This window comes from Manis javanica, chromosome 3 (genome assembly GCF_040802235.1).
Source record: "Manis javanica isolate MJ-LG chromosome 3, MJ_LKY, whole genome shotgun sequence".
Lineage (NCBI taxonomy): Eukaryota > Metazoa > Chordata > Mammalia > Pholidota > Manidae > Manis > Manis javanica.
Window position 1 is genome coordinate 203,634,747 of NC_133158.1, and position 15,350 is coordinate 203,650,096.

Consider the following 15,350-nt stretch of genomic DNA (forward strand, 5'->3'; position numbering starts at 1 on the left):
AACAAGGCAGGGGGTCAGGAAGTGAAAGGGAAAGAAGTGATTTTTTTTTTCACAGCTACAGCGTGTTTATTCAAAGCATTTTCCGAATTATTTAAAATCTTTGTCATGCAGCTACTCTAGGTTCATCCATGCATTTCCTTTTTTTTTTTCAAAACACACATTGAAGGGTCTATTAAATCGGGGTTCTGAAAGGAATTTAACTTCCATTATTTGAACACTAAAGATGCCTGGATTTTAAGAATAGAGTAGCTTCCAAATAGAAGATTGAGCTATTCTTTCTTTCCATGTAACAGATTGTCCCACGTTATTCAAAATGGGACCAGCCAATCAATCAACTTTCTGAAAAGCAATTCATTCTAAATGTTTACAAATAATCAAGTTTAGAGGGGAGATCACAGTGCAATAGCAGTGTTCATTTTGTTCTTTTTAAATTTCTGCCAAAATCTGTTACATATAGAAAGATGAGAACTTTAAATGATTCCAAACCACTTAAAAGCAATTATCTATCAAGGAAGAAATAATAAGGTAAAATTGTACCAGCCAACTTGACTTCTCCACATGACATTTCTCTATCACAAAATCAGCCCGCAAAATTTGGGCTTTTATGTGCAGTCTCAAACTTCTGTGGGTCTCTTTCCTAAGGCAATCTCCAAAGCTTGACTACAAGCTACATGCATTTCCTTTTTAAGTTTGTCATAGCAAACAGAATTTTTAAGCTGTATTCAAGAAGATGCATGTCATCATTAAAACTATTTTTCAGTCAATTTCTGCTGTGGCAACTCATAATTAGCCACACATTAATAAGTAGAAGTAATGGCAGAGAAAATACTCCATAGAAAAATACAAAGAAATTTATTTTTGGTATAAATATGCTTTCTTTTATTTTAAAGCAGATTTACCATCACCAAAATAGTTTTACTTAAATTCATTTGAAAACATAGTACTTTCCCAAAACTCTTACTAGCATAATGGTATAATAAAACAAAGTAGAATTATTCTGAATAATGAATAGAAACTCACATGAGATGGAAAATATGTTGCAGCTAAGCCAAAAGGTAGATAAGCTGTAAATGAACAAATTAGTTGATTTTACATGGAAGTAAGCTTGCAATGCAAATGCGTGTGTGAATGTGCACATATGTATCCATATTCTTATGTGTGTATGTGTGTGCATATTTTTGCATTTATTTAGAGAGGGATTTGGTGCTGAGAAATTATGACATGTGTAATGAAATATTAACATTTTTAATTAGTTGTACATTATTTTCTGCATATTTTGTGAAGCATTCTATAGAAAAGAAAATATGATTTTAAGTAAATACAATAAAAAATGGTATAAATATCAATATAAAAAATGTAATGCTATGGTAACTTTTTCTTCATTCCTTTCAGGAAATATGCAAACACCCCAAAAAAGTAAAGCATGGAAAATCAACTTATCTAAATATGTTATGGATGTCCACAAACCATGAAAAATATATTAAAAATTATAAATACTCATAAAATGTATTACAAATTATTTTACATGCAGTAGTTCAATCAGATTTTGAAAATGATACTTAACAAAAGATTGGGTCATCAGAAAGAGTAAGAAAGCTTAGATATTAACACACCTCAAGTCTATTCTATCCAAATGTTGCACACTATCTATCTTATTCAGCACTACATGAGAACATGATTTTTCTCCCTCCTCAGTATGTTCTGCAAATAGGTTTCGTAATTTGGCTTAATGCCAAAGACAAATAGAAACAAATACATCTATCTCAACCTAATTTTTTTCCACTTTTCTTTTTTTTATACAAAACTTTCTCATTCATGTTTATCGACTCTATTATGCTCAGTCAAGCAAAATCAGGGCTTAGCAGCCTACAAAATATTCTTAAAATACAGAAACAATGCTACCAGCTCTATTTTGAATATTCGTTCAAAAAAATACTTTTAAAACATAAACTTTAAAATGCCATTAGCATGCAATTATGCAATTATTTCATTCTATGACATCATATGGGTGACCGTACCACATAGGAGTCAGGAAAGGAGGTTCAGGGGTCTTGACCACCTGGACCCGAACCTTGACTCCGCACTTTGGTGAATATGACCTAGGGTAGGAGCTTAGCCTTCTCGAATGCCTCCCCTTCTCCATCTACCTGACAGGGTTACTGGGAAGAGTAAATAAATCAATATATGGAATACTTAGACTGCTGACTGGACATAGGATCCTCTATAAAGACTAGCTAGTATCTGTCATGAACTCCTCCCTTTCTCATAATTTTATGTTTATGATGAGTTGTTACGTTAGAAACCTCTTTGAAAAGTAAAGTAGATCGGTCTTACTGTATATCAGAGTTTGAGTCTCCCAATAATTATCTTCGTAATTTTTACTTAAGTGAGAGCTAAATCCTGGTTCAAGAAATTACCCCCCCACACACACACACACAAACAAGCCCATTTATTCCAATTGCATGTACCAAGTAAGGCAAATTTAAGTGTTGACATCCATTTCATAGATACCTCCAATTTTTCAAGGTTTATGATTCTATCATAAAACTCATTTCCCAAGAAAGCTTGCAAATCTCTCAGTCTGTATGTCATTATTTTTTTACTGTCTTTTTTTTTTTAGTGCATTTGACTTGACCGGTTATTAGCCAAATCAAAATTACCTTTAAAAATTTTTAAATACAGATTCCACAAATAAACACACTGGATAAGAGTAGTGAAGCCACACGCAGAAGCAAAGAAAGGAGCTAGCACTGAGGGTGTGGGTGTGGATGACCGTTCAGATGAAGGCTGACACCAATGGGGGCAGGGGTGGCCATCATCTGGATCCACCCAGTGGCTCTCACGAGGGCGGTTGGCTGGTGTAGCATTCATCCCAGACATCAGTCAAAGTTTAGACACCTACCAAAAAAAAAGTACTCTAGGCTTCCTTTAATAATATATCATAACTCATTTTTAAAAATGATTTTTAAGTGGTACCTTACTTGATGGGGTAATTACTTTTGTAAAGTCACCATAGTCTATCTAAAGTAGAAACTTATATTGTTTCAAACTTTAAAGGGAAGTCTCTGGCTCTAATATTGTAGAATTTAGTAAACAAACCTGTTTAGTAGCTTATATAATTATGATTGCACTGAGCTTGATGTTTCATTCTCATGTTTGGATGGAAGCACTTCCCTTCCCATGCTTATTTTCTGCTCTTCCTTCTCAGGTAAACAAACCAGAACCACAAACTGTGCACAGAGGTGGGGGAACTCCAGCTTTATATAAAACTCTTCCTGTTGGGTCTTACTGAGACCCCAACTGAGTCAAAATTCCAAACTGCTTGTTTTAAATGATAGCTTTTCTTAACTGAAAAACAGACAGCAAAGGCATTTTTTTTTAATTTTGTACAAATAAATCTATTTTCTAAAGAATGCAATTGAATATATTTGAAAACTGGCTGAAGTAACTTGCATCAGCTAATAAAAATGGATAAAAAAGTTCAGAAGCCCAAATCAGTAACCTCAGATATGTATCTAAAAATAAGTGACAACCTGACATAACACGACACCTACTAACTTTTTTCTAACTATATTATTCTGAGATAGAAGTAATTATTGCATGAATTTTTCCACTCATCTAAGCTGTCCTATTTAGTAATTTAAAATCAAGCAAACAATAAATATCACAATTAAAATACAGTGCTTTCTGCACAATAATAAGGAAGGGTAGCATATCACAATGCAGATTCTTGATCACATTTACTAAACATGTAAATATTTATATTGTAAAATAATTAGATTCTTACCCCGATCGAAGGCCTTTCCAGGACTCCAAGTGTGGAAATAATCATCCTAAGAAGGAAAATATTGTGCGTTGAGTGTATATGAGTAATTAAATTGTAAACATTCATATAAAATCTAAATTAAAATATGAAATACAGAAGCTGAATACAAACCTCTACTTCCTGCCATGGCAAGCAGCAAATTATAAAAAAATAAACAAAAAACAAGGAAAAGGAACAAGAGAAAAACAATAGTTACCAAAAGGGAACACACTGATTATAGATCATAGAAATGTCTTTAAAAAAGTGCTCATTTTCATTGCAAGTTCATTTTCATAACAATTTACCTACTTCTGTTGCCACTTCACCTAAATATTATAACACAATACTTCCCATTGCAGGTCAATGCACAATGCAACGTGCAGATAATCACCCAAAGCTAATAAACTATAAACGTATCTTTCCAGTTTCCAATTATACAACTTCATTTCCCACTAGCACAACAGTAAATGGAACCATTAATATAACATGGAAAATACTAAGTGATCCTTTACTAGCCCACAGAGTAAATATACTTTATGCAGATCTGTCACACGTTAATTAAATATCTAAGGAGTTCATCAAAATTCAATTGGAAGCTTGAAAAAATAATGTGCACCTAGTTAGATCTTGTCTAAGGTTTAAGTCTTTGATGTGGAAAATAATTATTACAACATATTCTCTATAAATTTATAAATGGGACTATATAATTTAGAAGTGGGGCAAGTATAAAAAAGAGAATTTTTAAAAAGCAAATCCAAACTAAGTCTATTTTATTTATTGTTTGTAGCTTTCTAAGCCCTGCAAAAATACTTCATACACAATCATCTTTTATGGTAAATAGAACAGATTTAACTGTCAAATTAATAAGCTTCTTGCACAGTAATAAGGAAGGGTAGTGCATCACGATGCAGGTTCTTGATTACATTTCCTAGCTCTGTACACAAACCCACTCGAGCCCGTCTGTTGGAAAGCCACAGAACCTTGGGAATGTGAAAAGGTCAAGTAGATTCTTTGAACCTTCTTCCTAACATCTTTGCAAACACCCTCGGGTGTACAAAGAGGAAAAGGTAGTACATATTTTAATTAGGAAATAAATATGCTTCTCTAACTTAATTATTCAAAAAATGTTAAATTGTTACAAATGTTTTTCCTTATGATGACTGATCATTCATCACCACCTTCTGCACTCCCACCTGACCACCTTCAAGGGCAGAAAAAGAAGGAAAAAAAGGAAAACCACAGACGATACCTCTGTCACTCCTATATTTAGGTTGAGATAGGATTATATTAAGAGGGGCATGCCACAGCAATCTATGTATAGGTTCTACACTAAATTATCTAGGATTAGATTAAGAAAGGATAACACCACTGGAGAATTAAATGTTGATTGTTTAGTCTCTTTTTAACATCTCTTTGTAAAACAATTATAGCATGATAAAGTCCTTGAAAATTCAGCTTTCCAATTAAATTACTCCATTCAAAGTCTCAAAAATTTACGTGAGGATCATAATACACTCATTTGTAACTTAAGTTCTTATCTTACATCTTACTGTTGAGGATGATGACTATTAGTCATTCCATGCACGGAGGGGAGTTGGAGGTCCTCCTGAAGCATAACAAAAGCTGGACTATGAGCATGAGCTATGGATTTGGAGAAGGGCAGGGCTGAATTTTAAGTCTGGCTGTACCACTTATTAACTGCATCACTTTAGAAAAAGTGATCATCTAAACCTCAGATAATTGTGACTTAAGTTGGAAACATAATACCTACTTATCTGGTAAGTGCTGTGGGGATTAGTTATAAAGAATGTAAAAGACCAGCACAACACCTGGCATCAAGGAGGCATTTAGAGCACAACCAGAGGGGCCTGGTTCACGCTGTGTTAGTATCTTTGGGTATCATCGCCATTGGGCAAGCTCTCACTACTACCGCAGTCCTTGAATTGTTCTGGTTTGTTGTATAGAGCCATGGACTCCTCATAACATTTTTTAAAGTGGTGTGCAAACTGTGCCCCTCCCAATGTCAAACTTGAGACACAGCGAAGCCTACCATCCATGACTGCAGCTAATACAAGAGGCAGGTTTTCTGCTGTCACCCCAAAGTGCTCTGAAGTGGTACGGCTACAGTGCCCCCAGCCAGGAGGATGTGGCTAAGTTTTTACTGCAGTAGTGACTCCACCCACACAAATACCACAGAGATCTAGAACGGGAACAGCTATGAAACTGACACATTAGCACTGAACCTGACAATAGGAAAGGAACATGTCTGACCCAACACATACCCTGTGAAACACTCCACACTGTACAGATAAACAGGAACTGAGTGAACACATACTTAAGAAAGAACACGATGATCAAGTGTAAGGCAACCACATTTGATTAACTTCCTTCTGAATGGTATGATCATGTTGCGTGAGTTTGGGGCCATAGCTGTGTAAAAAATCTACAATCACCATGCAAAGCATGAGCCTAGTTAAGTCAAGGGCAGGGCCGATGTCTGGCCACTGTAGGAACTTGATAGAGTGTAGAAAAGCAAAGCAGTTAGCTGTTGGCTATTTTTGGATATTTTTCTTTGTACTTCCACATCCCTAGACTTTCCTTTTTTCATGTAAGTGGTTTTACCTCATTAAATCTTAGGAATTTTGCCAGGAAGAGAAGTAAAAGTATTTTCACACAAGTGTTCACTCAGGCGCAATTTCTTTTGTTTCAAAAAGCTTTGTGTCAATGTTGGATGTTCTTAGGATTTAATTTAGATCCAAAATAAGTCAAACAGGGATTTAGAAAACAACTGTAAGAAGTACCCCAAAGGGAGAAATTCAGGTTTGGATGCCTAAAATCAAGGCTGAGTGTTCCCACAGGCAAAGCAGTATTCTTGTCCCAAAGCTTACGTGTCCCAAAGCTTATGCCAGTGAATTACAGTGACAACAAAATTTAATACTAGACCTTTGCCAATGTCTCATATGGAAAGAAATAATATTTATTGGCATTCCAAAGGTGTAGTCTGCATAAGAAAATTTGTGTAACCTCTTAAAATTATTCCTTGCAGTTTTATGGAAATGCTCATTTTCTTATAATTTTAAATAAAATACATATTTAATATAAAACAGTTTCTCAAACTTGGCCCTATTGATATTTTGGGCTAGATAATCCATTGCCAAACTGGGGGAGGGGCCTGTCTTACACTCTGCATTCTGGGTAGCAGTAGCCCTGTCCCCTCCCCAGAAGAGGCCAGCAGGCCACCATGGGGAGGGGTCACCTTGTTACTTCTCAAGGTGTGACAAATAGAAACGTCACCAAATATTACCAAATGTCTACTCTGGGGGAAAGAAATCACCTATGTGAGGTCCACTGATGTAAAGTTGTTTGGAAATAACCAGAAAGACAAATGAATTGAAATATCCTACACCAAGGGGTTGCCAACAGTGACAGATGCTTCTTCAGAAATGTTTTATTATAGAGATAATATTATTATATATTCAATTTTATATCTAGGCTTTTTATGTAACATTTTGTTAGGAGCACTCTACATTGGATCAATATGTTCTGCCAAAATATTTCATGGCTGCCTAATAGGCTTTTCAAGTGGATTTACCATCATTTAGCTATCTGGTCATGTGCCTGTGCTTTCATATTCTTTAGAGTATTTTGTTATAAGAAATAACTCAAACATAAATGTCTGACCAAGTATCTATTTTCTTATGAACACAGAATATAAGCATAGGAAAGTGGTCACTGGGTTATTCACCACAAGGTGACCCTCCCCATGGTGGCCTGCTGGCCTCTTCTGGGGAGGAGACAGGGCTGCTGCTACCCAGAATGCAGAGTACAAGATAGGCCCCTCCCCCAGTTTGGCAATGGATTATCTAGCCCAAAATATCAATAGGGCCAGAATGGAGAAACTAGTTTCCTGTGACAATAACTGGTTCTCACTAGGCTTTGTGCAGATGAGGCAGTTTGGAAGGACAAGTTTATACACAAAGATTAACTGTGTTGTTCATTCACTCACTGCTACCTCTGTACTCATAAAGTATCCCTTTGCCTGAAGGAATGTATGGATTGGCAGACTGGGTCAGCAGTGTCTTAAACATCGCCATAGATTCTGATATGTGATCAGCTGGAAGTTGGAGAGTCTTCATGCCCAAGAGCTCCACGATGCCTGAGATGAACACAGAAAGGTATTACTCAGATCATGTTAGCCATCAAGAGCCATTCGGCCTGTTCCAGTGCCTATGAAGAGCTATATAGGCCATAAAACCTTACTGAAATATGTATTTTAAAGGAGATGGCTAGCAAAGCATGCCACTTTTAAACAATAATCAATAGGGATACTATTGAAGTTATGGGCACAATTTCCACACACATTCAGCAACTGATGTGAGATGGCAACTGTAAGGTATTTTAAGCTATAGAAAAAGTGTTAAATGACTATAAAATGACAACCAAAGATAACACTTTGGAGACACATTGCAAAAATAAAATGAGTGTTAAGGTGATGACTATCAGTGGTGGACATCTCTGATGCAGTACACACATAGCCTAAAAATGTGACACTCCAGTTCTAGGTTGGGTATAGAATCTTATGGTCAATCTATACTGAAATAGTTAGGTGATAATATATCCACAGTACTCTTCTCTATCTGAAGTCTGACATCAGAATACCTGAAATTTCATACAGGACTTTTGCATATAGTGATCCCTTTGGAATACACACACTATATATATTACACATACGCTGAAATGTGTGTATATATACGTACACATACACACACATAAACACATATACATATATATGCACACACATGAATGCATACTTTAAATGGGTCTATTACACAGATACATTTCCTCACTGTCTATAACATTTGAATGTCACTTAAATAATATTTTATTCATATGACTTTAGGCATATGAGACATCTCACAAGGCAGATGTATTTTAACAAACTATAGCTTTGTCAAAAAAAAAAAATCCATGTGGCATAAAATTGATAAGATTCCTTTAAAGATTTGCAGAACTACCTTAAATACAATTATGGAAATCTAGAAACCTTAGTCTCAGGGACAGAGTAAATAAATAAATGAACAAAGTAACTAAGTAAATAAAAAAATTCAGCTTTAGTATTACCAACCATTTATATGGACACCTTTTCATCCAGTGAGTTTCTTTGCAATGACATCTCCCATAAAGTGATGGCAACAGCTCCATACCACACTCAGGGAGGAGAAAGTCCCTTAGGACAGTTCTCTCTCTTGATCTTTGTTCTAGTCGACAGAAGCCTACTTGCTATCACAGTTTTTTACTTTAAAGAATATATAATATTCTGTTCTATTAAGTACTAACAAACTGCATGTTATTGGTGAATTACTACTTAAAATTTCATTTTTAACTTTTTTCCAAAATTGGATACTTCCAAAAGCAATAGTGTTTAATCAATGATGTCATTCATATAATAATTGTATAAAGTTGTGAATAAATTATGGTTAAAAATTTTGAGAAAATGCCAGAAATAATAATTATGAAGACATAAAGATATACTTATCTTGGCACACATTATCAAATGCTAGATTGACGATTTCAGTTAATGAGCTAGAATTAAAAAGTAAAGAAGATGAAATAAGAAAACAAAGAGAAAGACATAATAAGGCATCAGGGCGAAGAATACAGTTTTTGAGGAAGAAAAGCCTATTTTCAAACCCTGTTTTCACCATATTCTCCAGTATTTAAACTCTGACTTTTAATTTTCTTTTCTGAAAATTGAGACTAATAATAACATCCTTAAGCTGTGTAAAGATTAAATTAGATAATATATGCAATGTTTTAATATAGTTTCTAGATCACAATAAGCACTTTAAAATAGGTGCCTATTACTATAGCCAGAAAAGCACTCTAATAATTGCCACTAGTAGTTGCAATGTTATACATGAATATCTTGGTTAACATCACATAAAATAGGATTTTTGAATAAAGTATGTGGTCTGAGCTAAAGGGAAGACTAAATTTGGACTAGGCGGTGGGAACCCAGCGTTTTTATCCCTCTTTGTGGCCCCTGACTTCTGAAGCCAAATATACATAAACTATGACCTTATTCATCTTCCACTGCTATATCGAGATCAGGAATTTATTTTTTTTCAATTATTCCAATAAGCACTTATTGTGTTTCTGGTAAAAGCTAAGGCAAAGAAAATGGAGTGATACATGGCCAGTGACTTCAAGGAGCTCAGAATTTAATGTGAAAGCCAGATGCACCCCAGAATGGACCAAGTGCTTGAGGAAAGTGAGAAAGCAACTGTATCTGTCACGGTGTATGTGGGAAGTCTCCACGGGGAGGGTACCTTGTAAGTGTGCTCCCAGAGGACACAGAAAACCTGGACATTAACTCTCCAAGGTTTTGGAGATGTGACCTAGTCTTCCCTAGCTGCAGAGATGAAGAACCTGAGGCTCCTGCAGGACACGAGTACATGATCTCCAGATGGCTCCCACCAGACCCTTTCCTCACTCTGTCTCCATCCTGCTATTCACCACAAACATGAGGTCTGAACAGACTGGCTTTTAGGACCAACACATTGTTTGACAAACAGAATGAGGCCCAGAGGATTTCAGGAACCTGAAGGCAAGTTTATGAGGAGCTTGCCATCAGGCCGCCCTGAGAGAGACCCAAGCCACAGGGAGAACCCAACGGTCTAAACCCCCGTTGAGCTCCTCCTGGCATCTAGAGTCACTGCCGGCCACAGGAGAGAGACTCCAAACTTCCAAATGACTCCGAACCCAGCACCCACTTACTGTGATCACTTTAGAGATTCAGAGTGAGAAATACCAAACTAATTAGAGTTGCAACAAAGAACCCTGAGAAATAATCATACACTGTGGTTTCAAGTCCCTGTGTTTGGGGCTGGTTAGTTACAGAGCAATAAAGAGTTGGGGAGGCCCCAGGTCATCAGTCACTTGTGAAGGTGAAAAAAAATACATATAACAAGGTCTGCAAATCATATTTGGCACATATTTCCTAACACCATGTCTTCCAATACATAGATGCAGGACCTACAAATTGTGCCTTGTTCCCAGGGTTTAAGCTGTGACCCTTTAGGTGTGTCCTTCACATGTACTACTGGATTTTTAGGCTGAATGACACCTTTAGCACTAGAGCATGGCCACTGGGCCTTGCAGCGGACTCTCTGAGCAAAGCCTGGGGAGTGTCAGTCTCTTGACTCCATATGGACGTCAATCTGCCCTCTACTCATTCTTCTCTGGGAGCTTCCGCTTGCTCACTGACTTTCTCTTCATGGACTTTTCATTCACCTTCTCCCCATCTGCTACACTGAGTCCAAACCTACTTACCCAATCTCCCACCCTTGACCCACTTGACCTCTATTTGGTTAATTCTTGCATCCAAACCACCACCATTGCACTGTATTACCAGACACAACTAGGACGGAGTGTCAGACACATCAGGGATTAGAGTGTTTCTGGCTCCTAGTCCTCTTTGGGAAAGGGGAGATTGGGCCAAAAGCCCTCACTGAGAGATCCTATATATTCCCAAGGAGTAACTCAATGACCAAAATGTCCATATTTAGGGGAGTATAAAAGGTAGGAAGACCCCTGACTTTTAACCTTTCCACAACAATTATATTTTTTTATTCAAATAGCCAGGATAAAATAGAGGTAAGAATAATCAGCTATTTCTCCACTTACTGTCAAAATTTTGATAATCTTTTTATGTTCTGTGCATCTGTGCTGAGGAACAGGGAGATATATGCCTTAGTATTTCTGTATTTTGTGATTATGTTCCTCAAGCCCTCTCATACAAAACTTCAGAATTTCCCTACTAACATTAATTTTATTGCTGTTTCAATGGCTCAGATAAATCAGGAGGCACTGCTAATTCTGTTAGCCAAAGAAATAGTAACAGAAATCTGTTTTTTTTTTAAATGTGTTATATATCCTGACAGACTCATTTACACATCTCACTACATTACAGCAAGAATGGCCAGTGTAATAGTCAAGCCGAAATTTCACAAAAGAGGAAACTCCCCTGTGTAACAATATTTAACATATGATTGGATCACAGGATAGATTCAGTAAGCTTTGGGTATAAACAAATTATCTTTATGAGACAAACTACCTGCTTCAGGCCCCAGGTGTCATATGTGTTACCCAAGTGATGTTATGGGGCCCTGAAAGGACACATTTATAACACTGTGATGAGCCCTTCATTTGTTAGAAAGCATTTTGTGCTCTCTGACTCACCACAGATAAAACACATAAATAAAATAAATGGTGCAAAAAGGACAATGCATTGGGATAATTTCTCAATTGTCTCTGAAAATCTCTATCAACTGAGGTCAAAAGCCTCTTGAATGTACACAGAATGTGTACTGGTCACTTTCACACTGATATACAAAACTGCAACAATTCATTAATATCAGGGAAAGACATAAAAATAATTTGTCCTGATAAATAAAACAAGAACTTTTAAACAAGGGTCATCTTCAGTGTAACTGTAAGGACACTGACACATGGAAAGAAATTGAGAAACACTGTGGCTTGAAGTTGCTGCCCTCTTCCTCTGTCCAGGAACTGCTCTAAGTATTTTGCTCTCAGCAGCTGAAAGAGAAAGTGCCTCTAAGACCACTTGTGTTTTATACATGAGGAAGTAAAGGAGAGAGACAAAGCAATTGGTTAGAACCTACACAGCCAGTTAGAAGTAGAGCTGCTGTGTGAGCCCCAGGCCCACCTCATTATTTACAGGTGGCCACCATGGCCCAGGGCCACAGCCACCACCTATTTTATACACAAAGAGTTCTTGGAACATGGCCACAGCCATCCTTCTATGTGTCGTCTATATTTCTTGGCACCTACTGCACAGAGTAGAGTAGTTGTGACTCTCACAAAGCAGGGTCTGCAAAGCTGAAGAGTATTTAAGGTATTTAATGTTCTGAATCTGCCTGATTTGGTCCAAAAATCAAGGCCTATAAATTTTCCAAGTATTTCATTTTCCCGTAATGACCACCAAAATATCATCTAGCTTTGGAAGAGTCTACCATATTTTCAAGAAATGAAGGTATATAATTTGGAACCAAGCAGGAACACTATTCCAAAAATCTGTATATTATACAAAAGACATGTTTTAGTCATATGTTACAAATGTGTATTCTATATGCAATCATGATCCTCAGTTAAAAATGAAAACCAAATAGTAAATTAAGTAAAAAATGAAAACCAAAATAGTAAAGTAAATGCCTCAAGATACTTTTAAGTTTCTTTCAATCCCAAAATACTTCTCAGATTAGTAAATCAAGATTTAGTTATTATTTACATGTTGGGGCAAAATAATAAATATCAATATTTCCCTATTTATTTTATATGACTTTGGTATCTATAATAGCAATTTCTTAGTGCTTATAATTTGTAATTTTTAGATATAGCACCACAAGATGCAGTTAGAGATGTGTCCCCCAAAACTTCACACGTTGACATTTGCAGATTTTTCTGATAAAATAGTATGCACTCAATGAATCATCAATGTCACATCTCCAAAAGCAGAGGATATTTTAGCTAATTTGATAGTTGGGAAATTTCCATCAAACAAATATTATTTTTCCTTATGACAAAGAAGTGAGATAAAATCAGTAACAATATTTTGATTCTCATTTGCTTGTATTTAGGACCCATTTCAGTCCATGCTCCTTTCCCTTAGTCTACAGTCATCAAAAAGTAAGGAGCTATCAACAATTATGACATTGGAAAATGTGCTTACATATTTAAAAATTTACATTAAAATGGATCACAGCAAAATTAGATAACACCGGTAATCTTATAAAGAGTTGTGTAGTTTACAGCTCTAACTATAATAAAGTACACACAACAGAAAGCATTAAAAAACTCTTAAATTACACATGATAGAAACCTATGTCAGCTAATAGCCTGTACTGTAATGAGTAATCTAGAAAATAAACAAATTTTTGAATACTACAAACCACTATTTTCTCAGGTGTCCACAAATAAATTAGGCTTATGCTCCACTTTCAGGCCTTTTCTTTTTTGCATGAGGCAATATAATAGCCAAATGTATATAGTTAGAAATCAGAAAAGGGTGACTTCAGATACCAGCAACCAAAATTAGAAAAATTTAAAATTCATATAGTTTTAAATTTGCATAATTTTATAATTATATAATATTTTCAAACAATATATTTGGTAAGGGGCTAATATGCAAAATTTATAAAGAACTCATACAACTCAACACCAAAACTAGAAATAACCCAATTAAAACATAGCCAGAGGACTTAAAAAACATTTTTCAGAGAAGAAATCCAGATGGCCAACAGATACCTGAAAAGACGCTCCACATCACTTATCATCAGGGACATACAGATCAAAACCGCATGAGCTATGACCTCACAGAGTCAGAATGGCCACTATCCAAACGATAAAAAATGACAACTGTTAGCGAGGATGTGGAGAATAGGGACCCTCCTATACTGTTCGTGGGAATGTGAATTGGTGCAGCCACTATGGAAACCAGTATGTAGGTTTCTCAGAAAACTGAAATAGAAATACCTACAACCCCATAATTCCACTTCTGTGTGTCTACCTGAAGAAACTGAAATCACTAATTTGAATGATACATGCACCCCTATGTTTACTGCAGCATTATTTTAAAAAGCCAAGGATGAAAGCAACCTAAAGGTCCACTGACAGGTGAATGGATACAGGTAAAGAAGAGGTGGTATAAATATACAATGGAATATTATTCAGCCATAAAGAAATCCTCACATTTACAACAACACAGGTGGACTTAGAGGGTATTATGTTAAGTGAAATAAGCCAGGCAAAGAAAATGAATACCATATGGTTTCACTTATATGTGAAATCTGAAAACAAAACAAATAAACAAACAAAACAGAAATAGACTTACAGACACAGAGAATAGACTGGTGGTTGCCATAGTGGGAGGGGTAATGTGAAATACAGGTCAAGTGGGCACAATTAGTGAGAATGTTGATATCTTGATCTGGGCAATGGTTACGTGGGTGTATATACATGTCAAAGTTCACTGAACTGTACACTAAGATTTGTGCATTTTATTGTATATACCTTAATAAAAAAAGAAAAAAGAAATAAAAATCAAAACAGTAGAATACTGTAGGGGAAAAGAAGTTATATAGTCCTTTTAATAATTTGCCATATTTATACCCTTTTAGAACCATGTCAGTATATAAATGTACCATAGTTATATCAAGTTCACACACAGGAGAATGAAGTGAAAATCTGACACTTACATGTAAAAGTACTCATGGAACTGAATTGATATTTTAAAAATCGCATTAAATACATCAATTTAAATTAAAAGAAAAAATGAAAAATTTGTATGGTTGAAATTCATCCACTCTTTGGTATTAAAAAATATACGATATAGTATATGTTCTTTAATAAGACATGATATTCTTCTGCATTTCATATATGTTAAGATTTGAAAAATCAGTTTTGAAAGGATAATCATTCTTAATAAGTATGTATGAACTTGTTTACAAACACACTTTCCACAGTT

General features: G+C 35.7%; 1 protein-coding gene across 4 annotated transcripts in view; it reads right to left on the reverse strand.

Annotated features, from left to right (window-relative positions):
- SPOCK3 (SPARC (osteonectin), cwcv and kazal like domains proteoglycan 3) overlaps positions 1–15,350 on the reverse strand; it is a 399,525-nt gene that overhangs the window by 260,147 nt on the left and 124,028 nt on the right. For all 4 annotated transcript variants that reach the window (XM_073232634.1, XM_073232632.1, XM_073232633.1 and 1 more), the window contains exon 3: positions 3,788–3,833. In XM_073232634.1, the coding sequence (XP_073088735.1) occupies positions 3,788–3,833 (46 nt within the window). The remainder of the gene's footprint in view (positions 1–3,787; positions 3,834–15,350) is intronic.